Below are 11,988 nucleotides of genomic sequence, written 5' to 3'. Positions count from 1 at the left end.
GCCTTTTCCTCTAGACCAATACAGCTACAACCTGGATACACAGCTGCATGCATGCATTTATATCATAAACTGCAATCATATGGATTTGGAAGGACTTCTTTGACTCAGCCAGACCTTTCCAGTCTTCTTGCGAGTCTCGGCCTCAAGTTTTTCTGGAGTCTCGTCTGTTTTCTTCAAGAAAGCGCCTGACGACGTTCGGACAGACGCTCGTGTGACGCAGTGAACTTGCTTGCTGGCGTGTCCGATCCTATGTCACCGAGTCAAAACTGAGATCAACAAGTTGAAACAGGGGGTGCCGATTAATAACCGTCGTCCGTGCTGTTCGTCACTGTGTCTGCCTGCATTCCAGTTGAGTCCGTCTTATTCGTCTCCCGTTTCCAGCCTGACCTTTCCCCACCCATAGGCCGTTAACAACTCCGCGGGCTCCCCCCTGCAGCCCGGGGGTGAGATGGGGGGGGCACTGCAACCTCAACTTGATCACCGTCTGCACCGAAACAAACCCTGTGGGGGTCAGGAAGGAATTATTATACTCCTGGTTAGATTGGGAACTGGGGGGGGGAGGGAGGGCTGCCTTCCTGTGCAGCACCTGGCCTCTCTCCACTCCTACCTCGCCTCCTCCGCTCCCGCAATGGCAGCGCCTGCACCGGCCCGAAGGGGCCCCGCGGCGCCACCGCCGCCTCCGAGCCGCGGGAATAAGTGACTGCGCGCGCAGCGCCGGAAGTCGGAGGACAGGAAGTCAGCTCCTTTGGGGCGGGGCCACAGACGGCGGGTGAGGGGCAGTGCCGGAAGTCCGCAAGCCAGAAGCCGGAAGCCGGCTCCTTCCGGGGCGGGGCCACCGCCGGAAGCCAGAGGTCCGGAAGCCGGCTTCTCCCGGGGCGGGGTCACCGGCAGCGGGTGAGGGTGAGGGGTGTAAGGTTTCCCCTCACAGGATGGGGTCTGAGGCTTTCCTGGGCGGGGTAAGCCCTGGGTTTCCCACAGGGCTTTCAGCTGCTGAGCTGTCTCCCCAAGCCCTTGGCCGCTCTCTGGTTTCCTCACGGCCCAAAGAAACCCAGCGCCAGCGAAGAGGCATTTCCTGGGCATCCTCTGCTGAACTATTCGGTGCCCCATTGCAGGGTGGTCCTGAAACACCCCTCTGCTGACTCCTGGGGTCGTGCGTGTCGTGCTAGAAAATCTGTGCAGAAGTTTGTCATTTAAAAAAAAAAATCTGGGTCTTCAGGAATATCAAATTCTCGTTCGCAGACCAACTGCAACCTCAGCATGGACCGTGGCTCTATTAATTTTTTTAGATGGCCCATGCAAAATATCATTCCACGGCAGGGGTCAGTGTCGCCATCCTGGGGTTGTTTTCGGACTCATTGGTTTTCTCCTTCCTGATTTTTTAAACAGTGTCACGAACGAAAGCAGCGGGATGTGACAGCCAGTCTGTGAGCACTGCGACACAGGAGCTGCTTGTTATGGCTGAGGTAGAGCAATGAAGCTAAGCGGTGTGTTGTGCTGTACGGTGTAGTTTCATAGTTTCTTATAGTTTCATAGTTTCCAGGGTTGGACGGGACCTGAACAGATCTTCAACTCTGACCCCCTGCCCCAGGCAGGAACGAGTGCTGGGATCATAGTACTTCAGCCAGTTTTCTATCCAACCTCTTCTTGAAAACCCCCAAGCAGATTAAGTGAAGGTTACATACCGGATGCTTTGTATTAAAAAACATTTCTAATGTTGTTGGCCCACTGTTTGATGTTTATTTGTTTGCAAAACAATTGCACAACAACAAAAATCCTAGAAGAAGCCAGACTCCACCACGCACACCAGATCACGATCCCCTAGTAGTTGTTCTGCCTTCTCCCAAAAAAGGGTATTCATAGATCTTAGAGTCGGAAGGTACATATTAGATCATCGAGTCTGACCTGAATTCAATTACCAACTGCTCTGTTTGTAATATAAAAAGGCTAACCATTCTCCAACATAAATTTCCTCTTCATCCACTATGCTCATTCAAATCCTTGTTGGAGATCGTGACTTTCAAAAGCATTTGCAGTGTCTAATGACTTTACTTCTGAAAGATCTGACCCTGTATTACTGTGTGTAAAGGCAAGAAATAATTATGGCGTTTTGATGCATCAGAATTGAATGCAGGAAAGAAGAGGAAAAAAAGTGGTATATTGATAGAAATACTCTTCCCCTTTTGCTTTTGTTATGCGGTTACTCATATTTTCAATATTTATTGTTAAATTTAAAGTGCCAGACTTAAACCTATTTTGAATGATAGTTCTGGAAAGATATTCAGAAATAGGGGCAAAAGTTTGGCTCCTAAGTCCATAGTTAGGTATCTAATAGGATGGCCTGATTTTTCTAAAGTGTTGGGCAACCATCGATACCCGTGCCCACCATCTTAGTTTTGGCCCTTTTATCAAGGGTTTTCTGCAGATTAAATTGTGTCAGTTTAAAAATTATAGCGCATCTCAATGTAAGGTGTTTATAAACAGTGGGATGCATCATGCAGTTCACATCAGGTGTTTTGGTCTGAATTTTTACGTGATTAGGAATAGTGACAATTTCCTTTTTGTCTGACTTGATACCTGCAAGGGACCTGATTTTTTAGAGAGTGAGTGCATAGGCTTTTCTGAAAGTCAGGCCTCTTCTAAGGTGTTTCTTGTCAATCACCAAGAAATTGAGCACCACCTGATCATTAAACTTAGAAAATTTAGGCCTTGGCTTTGGAAAGGATGAAGAATTTGACTAACTGACAGACAGCATCTCTGTGAAAGAGAACAAGTAGCTTTCATACTTTCCATATCCAAAAGAAGCTGAAAATGCTATTTTTTAATTGAGCTGTCAGTGATTCATTGATAGGACCAATTTTCCTTTTGTTTTCAGATCCCAACAAGTTGTGCTTTATCAAGTAATATTCCAGCAGGCCACAAGCTTGTGACTTCCCATCCAGCACAGAAGACTATTGAATTAGGAAGCTGGACCATGACAGGGTGCCAGGTAGGGGTATCTTTAGAAGTTAGATCATGTCAGTTTTGCAAAGCTTTTTTTTTTTTTTAACATGGAAATCCTGGCTGTTCAGTTTGTTGTGGCACCTTGGCATGCCTTGAGATCCTTTCGATGGTGCCTTGGGGTGCCGTGCACTGTTAGCGTTGTTAGGTATGCAAACATGATTTATATGAGATTAAACTTGGAGTTTTCAAATAGGAATCCACAGTGTTAAAAACACCGTGACCTATTTTGGTTATTCTGAGTTCTTTGCAACAAAAGGATTGTTCTATTATATTTCTGTTGTCAAAAATGAGTGAAAACTAAGAGCATTTTCCAGGCATTTTCCAAGGGGTGCTCTGTGTCTAAAGATGAGAACCAACAACTTAATGTTTCTTGGGGATCATAGGTTAACACTAACTGAGGGCTTTTTAAACAGCCAGGAGACTTTTAAGGTTCTGTAAGTTTGACTTCTTGTTATTGCGTTGTTTTCTGGTATTGGATGTATAGCACTGTGTACTCAATTAGAAGATCTATTAGAATTACGGTGTACCATAAGATAACGCTCAGAACTCAGGCCATTTCTCTTTTCTCTCTCCTCCCAATTGTAGCAGGAAAAAGCAGAATGGGAAAACTTAAACAAATTATTAATGCGTCATGGCTTAAAACCTGTGTCTCTCGCTACCCCACGAAACAGCAAAAATCTAACAGGTAATGCAGTGCCATTCTATACTAGCTCTTGTTATTAACAAAAATATTAACTTTGCATTCATAAATCATCTTTACAAGCAGTGTCTGGAGGTGCATACCTCATGCCTGACCACCCTCTCGTCATTATCTTATCTTCATTGTCTCCAGATATGATAGTTTTAGATAAACACTCTTCACTGGGGATAAGACTAGCACTGAAAACTTTGGTAGAAGACACAGAACGACAACAGAAGATGATGCAGGGGCTTATACAGGCTAATCGTCAACTTAGGTAAGAATGTTGATGGAAGGAAGCTATTTATGAACACAGATCCCTGATTATTTATGCAAGTGGTATGTTTCCTGAACAACTACCAAGTCAGAGTTTAACAATTCATTTTCTAAGTGTTGAAATTTTTTGGTCATAACTTAAGGCCATTTTCTTAAACATTGTGCAAGGGGCAAAGCTGGGATTTGTGGATGAGGGTGCTCTGCTAGTTTGCTCTGCTCGTAGAGCTTCTCCCTGTACTCAAAGGTTTTGGTCACTGAAATTGCCCTACACGTTTGCCATGGGTTGCTTTGCATGCCTTGTGCAGCATCTTTGGTGCCAGTGCCTCAAGAACTACAAATACTTCATTGTATTTAGTTAAACATATAGCAAAGTACACTGTTTTGCTTTGCTTTGTTTAATTAGAGAAGAAGTGCGCTTAGAACGTGGCCGAGCATCTCGGCAAGAACAACATGCCAATGACTTGGAAAAGACTGTGGAGAACATAAAATCCAAAATCTGTCAACTGGAAGATGAGACTATAGCCAAGGTTTGCCAGCAGCAGAACCAAGTGAAAGAGCTTCAGAAAGATCAACATGTTTCACAGGTGACACTGATACACTATTTAGGGATTGAAACAGTAGATGGTTTTGCGTAGTTTCATGAAATACTTGGAAATATTTGCAGTGACCAAAATTATACAAGAGCTTGTGTCATCAAGTTGTTACTCTATATTTATGATTTTTACAAACAGTGAATTTTTCAACAGATAGAGTTTGAGTAACTGATAAAATCATCTCTTTCCATCCACCTCCTAAATACAAGTGGGAAGTAATAACTTAGCTGTCTCGGAGCCATGCTGCCTAACTAGTATATCTGTCCGGTCCCATACAGCATAGTCTTCCCATCTTTTCCATGCCTGATATTACACTTATTTTAGAATTACCCCATCATCTGTTTGCAGACCAAGTTCCATCAGCAACAAGAGAAACTTCATGAACAGGAAGAGACCATTGCACATTTGCAGAAAGAGATCTACAAGGCTGGGGTGGAAGAGCAGGAGCGCATTACTACACGAAACAAAATGTTCTGCCAGTTTTGCAAGCGAGTCCCCAAATCTCTCTTGGATCAACAGTAAGCAAGTCTATATTGTCATAAGTGAGAACTCTGTATATCATGTATAAAATGAAAAAACCATTTTAAAATGATTATCCTTGATGATGTTGGGGTAGAGATACTGGAAGTGCTTGTGGGTCCTTTTTTACATATATCCATTCAATAATTTATAATAAACCTGAGTTGGATAAGTAATTCTATAAAGAACAATAATTGCAACCCCTGAACACTAGATGGGAGCAAAGGACAGAGAATGAAGAGATCCCCAGGAGGAGTTGCATTTAAAAGTACAGCACTATATAGGTCCCGTTCTGGTTTGCTGTATTTGTGATTTAAGTCTGAAAACTGCCCTGTTTGCAAAGTAGCCTCTATAGATGTTCATCATCCCTACCTAGCAATACACATCCCAGGTATCTCATAGAGGCTACTCCATATTCCAGGGAGAGCTTTGATGGAACTTCTTTCTCCATCCCATCAATCCCATTCCTTTGGTACCATGTCCACTACCTTGATTTTTGCCTTCCTCAAGGCTCATAAGCTCAAAAATAGAACTGGATGGTCATTTAATCTAGTCTCCTACTCAAGGCAAGAACATCCTTATCCAAACCGTCTCAGCCAATGTTTGTCTTAAAAAAATACTGAGAAAAAAGAGTCAGCAACTTCTCTGGATAATCACTTCCAGTGCCTAACTACTTTCACAGTTAGAAAGTTTTCTCTAATATTACCCTAAACTCTCCTTTGTTGCCATCTGTGCCTATTACTGTGGACACAGAGATTTCATACCCATCTTAACCTGTTTTGTATTTGAAGAGTTACCAGATTCCCCCTCAATATTTTCCTTTCCAAAATAACTAATCCTAGCTCTTTCAACCTTTCCCTAGCTATCATGGCTTTTTATCCTGTTTTTTCCATGAAGCCTGAAATAAAAAAGACATGAAACACTTCAGCCTTTTCTGCATTGCCTCCCTATTCATTTAGGGATTTGCACTATTTTTGGTCATTATCATCTCATGTCCTTACAGAATTCTTTTTTGTTATCTTTTATGTCTCTCTTTAGCTGTATCTCAATTTGCATCTTGGTCTGTTTAATTATAGCTATGCCAAACAGGGCAGACTTCTTTTGAATTAACTGTGCCAGTTTCAGGCTGGCACAAGGATCAGATTTCTGGTTTGTGTAGCCTGGAAGGTTGTGCCTGTTCTGCTGTGTGTCAGTCCAGTGAACATCTGAGAAGTAGCACAGATAAAAGTGGTTGTATCAAGTGATGATAGAATAGTGTTTGGAAAGACATGATATTTGTTTGGCTTTGGTTGCAATACCTTGATCATTAAATTATGTAGCTTGTGGAATATTTTTGAATGGCTAAAATATATAATTTTCCCCTCAGATTTCTTTGCCTAATTGATTATTATGAATCTCAGATTAATCAGATGAAAAAGGAGCTAAGGTAAGACCAGTTCATTAATTATTAACACTGTTTCAATTAGACTATGCAAAGCTATGTTGTATTACACTTGTTGAAATTGATGGGAATTTTGTTATGAACTTTACTGGGAAGGCATTCATTGTGCAGCAAACCTTTAACTCCTGCTGTAATCAGTGGGAGTTGAGGGGACTCAGAGCTTTTTGTGAAGCACGAAGTATCTTTCAGGGTTAGCTGTTACTTGAAAATTTAAATGTCTAAGCTATAGGCATTGCATATTCCACAAAGCACTAGCCTGCCAGAAGCAGCAAGGGACTATAATAGCCTTGAACGTTAGACCCAATGCTCTGATACCAAATGACCTTGAAGGAAGTGATGGTATGAAAGTGCATCATCTTTGCAGACCCTAGATCTGGTAGGTGGCTGTCAACCAGCTTGGTCCATGGCATAAACTAAAGTAGCCCAAAGGCTGTTGTAGCTTTTATATCTGACTCTTGCTAGTCAAAGCCTGCTCTGTGGCAAGGAAGTGAAAAGCATTTCAAGATGTGCTCCTTTTACCCTGGCTCTCTCTTCTCTGCCAGGGTCCAAGAGGTAGAAGTACTATGTTGGCTCTACTGCACTGGGTGATCCCCTTCTGTTGTTTGTGCTGCAGGTGATGCAAAGAAGCCAGAATGTAATTGTGAGTCAGGGCCAATAAGATGAGATTTTAATTACAGAAGTGCCAGATGTATTTTGTTTGTGTTCAGCTTGCCTCTGGATGAATAGTGTGTACGATTCGGGTTGAAACAGCCTGAGGAAAAAAAAATAGAGTGTGAGTCTGTGGACAGATATACTATGCTGCTTTCCTGCTTTTTAAAATTTATATTCTTATTGGCTTCTAATGTAACTGTTCTTAGTTAAATTTCAATTAACATGAAGAACTAACCTGTTTATTATTTTTCCCAAAAGGAGATATAAAAAAGATGAAGATCATGTTCAAGCAGAAGGAAAAAGCAGGGGGGAATTTTTAAATCTAGATGCTACTCCTAATTATAGAGCACTGCTAATGGTATGGAATTGGTACATGTAATAAGTGCAGATTTAGAAAAAATGGCTTCTACTAACAATTAAATGCTAGTTGTTTATGCATTTGAGCTTACCGTTCCCAAGTTTGTCTGGGATTGTATACCCTTTGGAGCAATTTTACTGTCTTCCTAACTGTTTACCTGTTTAGCAATACGGCCCTGATTCTCACTAGGGCTTTTGGGTACTATCAAAACATAAAACTGAAAAATACTCCTTTAAATATCAGATAAGTGCTTAAACTGAGAGAGTGAAATAAAATAGAAATAGTTAACATGCAGGCTCTGTTTCAGTCTTTTCAGAATCAGCTCATTGAGACGAAAGCCAGGAATGAACAGCTTCAGCATGAAAATATAAATTTCAAGAAAGAGCTGGAAACAAGGTGAGAAGGGTAAAGTCATTTGTTTTAAAGACACTTAGGGGTAACTGCTTTATAAAAAAATAGCTGAAGTTCTAGATGTTTACCAAGACATCTGTGTAATAAAAGCAGAGCCTAGAAGATGAGATAGTTGAGAGAGATTGCTCAAAGCAGTGACAATGGCAGTAAAAGGAACTATCCATAGTTGCACTGAAGATCATGTATGACAGTTCTTCCTGTTTGGGTACCTGCTGTTCATCTAGATGTCACTCACACAGGTGTGCTTAAGCCCCACTAAGCTGAGGGACCGAATAAATTTGCAAGATTGCCATCTCTTTACTATTAGCATTATTACTCCTAAGGCGTGGTCTCCAGGATAAAAGGTTCCCCAGTATTACTAGACTAGCAAGTCCTCCTAGGGTCAATACAGCTCATGCCAAAAGAGGTACTTTTTTGCTTTTATAATGGCCTAGGCTAAGACTTCAGCCATAATGAAATCAGCGTTGTTTTACTGGCAAAGCTTTCTAGTGGAGTTTTTGCCTAACCTTATTGATGTCTTGAAATGTAATGCAGAATGTTTCTTTTCAACAGACCAACTGTACAGGAATTAAAACTTTATAAGCACCAGGTGAAGAAACTGGAGAAAACACTGAAGAAAAATATCAAGTAATTACACTCAACTCTTCAAAATAATTTTAACTTTCATTAATGCTTCTATTAGATTAATAGATGCTAGGGTTGGAAGGGACCTCAATGGATCATCAAGTCTGACCCCCTGCCAGTGGCAGGAAAAAGTCAGGTGCTTGTCCAGTCTCTTCTTGAAGACCCCCAAGGTAGGGAAGAACACCACCTCCCTTGAAAGCCCATTCCAGATTCTCGCAACCCTAACTGTGAAGAAATTCTTTCTGATGTCCAGCCTAAATCTGCTCTCTATCAGCTTATGGCCATTGTTCCTGGTTATTCCAAGGGTAAACAGAGCATCTCTTATTCCCTGCTGCTGCCCCCTGCCACTGAATTTGTATATCGCCATATTTTTTAATGTTTAAAACATTTTTTAATGTTTAAAAATGAAGGTATTTTACTGCCTGTAACTTAGTGACTAAGGATGTTCCAAATTTGCTGTTCACAAGTCCTTGATTTATGACCATGGCTACTATACCTCAAGAGACCCCAGGTACATCTCTGAAGTGATGACCTAGTGTCCAAAGAGAGTTGGCCCCATCTACTCTTTATTTTTTTTAATTTGTTAAATCTTTAAATTGGGTTTTTAAAATTTGTTTTGAACACTACTTTAAATAAGATGGCAGCAGAGATGAAGCTGTAGTCATGCTTTCAAGTTGACAGTGTTCTAGCCACCTACCTCTCTAGGAAGTACTTTTGCTGGCATCTCATTGAAAAAGTGCTGTATATCTTATTCCTCAAATAGGTAAAGGTGATTAGTATCTTTGTCCTTTCATACACACATGGGTCCTATTGATGTGATGTGAGTAACAACCCAGGCTTTACTGGTCAGAGAATCTGTGCTAAACAGTTTGAACACCATAAATGCTAGCAAAACTTCCTTAGTTATTTATATTTGTGTATGAGGTTGTACCTCAGTGCAACATCTAGTCACAATGGGATAAAGGTTAGTATAAAAGTTGAATACCTGTCAGTGTTTAATACTGTTTCATATATCTGGAAATAGGACACAACTTAAAATGAAAACTTTTAAAAGTGAAGAGATGATCTGACTTCAGGGAGGATGCAAATGAATAAAATGTGCACAGACTGGACAGGCAGCATAAAAGTAAAAAAGGTGGAGATTTTATTTGCAGGTGCATACATGTAAAAATATTCTTGTCCTACTGGCTTGGAAGCTAATTGCTTTTGTTGAAAGCACTGGTCTCTAACATACTGTGTTTCTTTTACATATAGATCACGTGAGTTTATAATGGGAGAAAAGATCAAAGAAAATAAAGAATCTGAGATTATCACAGAAGACCAGCTGCAGGCAGTTTGTAGACAATACTTACAGGTACAAATAAAGTTTTCATCTGTGATGCTTTCAATAATAGCTGACAGTTTTATAATGAAGCATAAAAGACTTGTCCCAGACTTGTAAGAAGACTTGACTTAAACAGAAGCATATTATCTTGAATTGAAGTTTTCATATATGATCCACTTTCTTTGAATATCTAAGGCTAGGGAGTGCGCTTTTGAACTTAAACACCTCCAATGTGGTTTAGTTCAAAAGTGCACTGCCGCCATTTTCTCAGTGCTGATGTGCATTTCGCCGCTTATACAACTGCAAGCATCACAGTGCCGGGCGCTTGTATGTGTAAAAATGCCCAGTATTTCTTACCCTGTGAAACATTTTAAAGTTTGTCCTGGGACAATGGACATCTGAACAACTTCACTTTGTCTCAGGTAATATGGTTTCTTCTGTGTCAAATGTGATGCCTATTTGTAGCATAGCAGTCAGATTTTTACCTTAAAGATGGGGTTATTTAGCATGACCCTATTTTAGTTTAGGTTAGTGGAATAGAGGGCAAGAAGGAAGAGAGAATGGATTAGGAGCAGAACACAGAAATGGCTTGACCCAGACCCTCTTTGGGTGGCCCTTTGTATGTATATCTTTTGTTTTAAGGACCTAACATGGTGTGGACAGGGATGAATTGTAATACAGAGAATGTAAAAGTGAGCTGAGCGGTAACCACATCATGGATGGACAGGTGTCACAAGCCTTCTCCAAAGTGAGCTGTGTTTACATAACTAGCATGAAGGAAACATAGTCATGGACCAAGACCCCTTTGTACTACCTACCATACAGAAACAAAACGTGTTCCTGCCCCAGAGAGCACTCTAACCTTGCCAAGATTTTTCACATACCATTCCTTTCTGATCCTGACAAAGTGCTAGCATGGTGCTCCTCTTCCAGGATTAGCCTGTTGCTGCATTAGCAGCTGATGGAACAGGAGAGAGACAAGAAAAGATTGACCTTAGGCAGTTTTTCAGATCCCCAAGCATTTGGAAATTGGAAACATTTAAATTAATTTACTGGTAGGAAACTTACAGAGCTAGGCATAAAGTGTAACTAGATAAATTCCATTCTGCTTATCCAGTAGCTGTCAGTTGTTAATAATTTAAATTACTCATAAAATGGGATGGGTAAAATTTTGCTGTGCTCGACTAGTAGGAATGCATTTTACCATGTGGTCATGTCCCAAGCAAACACTAATGCTGTGGGACAGGGGTAATAGATTTACAATTGTACAACACAGCTCGTACTTCTCTCTTCTTCTCTTGGTCACCCTGCCATTCTTGACTCTTGACCTGAGTAAGCTTTTTGAGAGAATTATCCTGGCACATGTTTGCGAGCGGCCAGCAGGGGAGATTATGCTCGGGGCAACCAACATACGTTCATTAGAGGCAGGTCCTGTCAGACCAACCTGGTGGCCTTCTACGACCAGGTCACCAAATCTTCAGACACAGGTGTAGCAGTGGATGTACTATTTCTTGACTTTAGGAAGGCCTTTGGCCTGTCTCTCGCCCCATTCTCGTTAAAACACTAGGGGACTGTGGCATTGACACTTACACAGTCAATTGTGTCACTAAGTGGCTGGAGGGTCACACCCAGAGAATGGTGGTGGACAGGTCTTATTCGACCTGGAGGGATGTGGGCAGTGGGGTCCCCCAGGGCTTGGTCCTCGGGCCCGCACTGTTCAACATCTTAATCAGCGACTTGGACGAGGGGGTAAAAAGCACCCTGTTCAAATTTGCAGATGACACTAAGATGTGGGGGGAAGTAGGCATGCTAGAAGGGAGGAATAGGCTGCAATCAGACCTAGACAGGTTACAGGGGTGGGCGGATGAGAACAGGATGGGTATCAACACTGACAAGTGCAGGGTACTGCACCTGGGGGGGAAGAACCAGCAGCATGCCTACAGGCTGGGGAACTCCCTTCTCGTTAGTGTAGAGGCAGAAAAGGATGCCAAAATGAACATGGGCCGACAGTGTGGGGACACGGTCAGGAAGGCCAACCGTATCCTGTCATGCATCCACAGATGCATCTCGAGCAGGTCCAGGGAGGTGATCCTCCCCCTCTATGTGGCATTG

General features: G+C 41.8%; 2 protein-coding genes across 4 annotated transcripts in view; one reads left to right on the top strand and one right to left on the bottom strand.

Annotated features, from left to right (window-relative positions):
* The window catches only part of FAIM (Fas apoptotic inhibitory molecule), a 17,917-nt gene extending 17,209 nt beyond the window's left edge, over window positions 1–708 (bottom strand). Inside the window, exon 1 of one of the 3 annotated variants that reach the window (XM_019522544.1) lies at window positions 608–708. The gene's annotated coding sequence lies outside the window, so the exon portion shown is untranslated. Of the gene's footprint in view, window positions 1–114; window positions 186–604 lie in introns of those variants that run through there. The other 2 variants (XM_019522543.1, XM_019522542.1) reach the window with 2 other exon arrangements.
* Window positions 709–1,310: 602 nt separating this feature from the next.
* The window catches only part of CEP70 (centrosomal protein 70), a 28,613-nt gene continuing 17,935 nt past the window's right edge, over window positions 1,311–11,988 (top strand). Inside the window, exons 1-11 of the mRNA XM_019522541.1 lie at window positions 1,311–1,463; window positions 2,873–2,986; window positions 3,586–3,685; window positions 3,833–3,956; window positions 4,359–4,539; window positions 4,897–5,066; window positions 6,434–6,493; window positions 7,418–7,517; window positions 7,825–7,913; window positions 8,481–8,555; window positions 9,807–9,906. Coding sequence (XP_019378086.1) covers window positions 1,455–1,463; window positions 2,873–2,986; window positions 3,586–3,685; window positions 3,833–3,956; window positions 4,359–4,539; window positions 4,897–5,066; window positions 6,434–6,493; window positions 7,418–7,517; window positions 7,825–7,913; window positions 8,481–8,555; window positions 9,807–9,906 — 1,122 coding nt within the window. The 5' untranslated portion in view covers window positions 1,311–1,454. The remainder of the gene's footprint in view (window positions 1,464–2,872; window positions 2,987–3,585; window positions 3,686–3,832; window positions 3,957–4,358; window positions 4,540–4,896; window positions 5,067–6,433; window positions 6,494–7,417; window positions 7,518–7,824; window positions 7,914–8,480; window positions 8,556–9,806; window positions 9,907–11,988) is intronic.

Source organism: Gavialis gangeticus, unplaced genomic scaffold (assembly GCF_001723915.1).
Source record: "Gavialis gangeticus isolate Ggan-Ray unplaced genomic scaffold, GavGan_comp1, whole genome shotgun sequence".
Lineage (NCBI taxonomy): Eukaryota > Metazoa > Chordata > Crocodylia > Gavialidae > Gavialis > Gavialis gangeticus.
The sequence above is the reverse complement of the archived record's forward strand: the minus strand, read 5'-3'. Positions and strand labels throughout refer to the sequence as shown.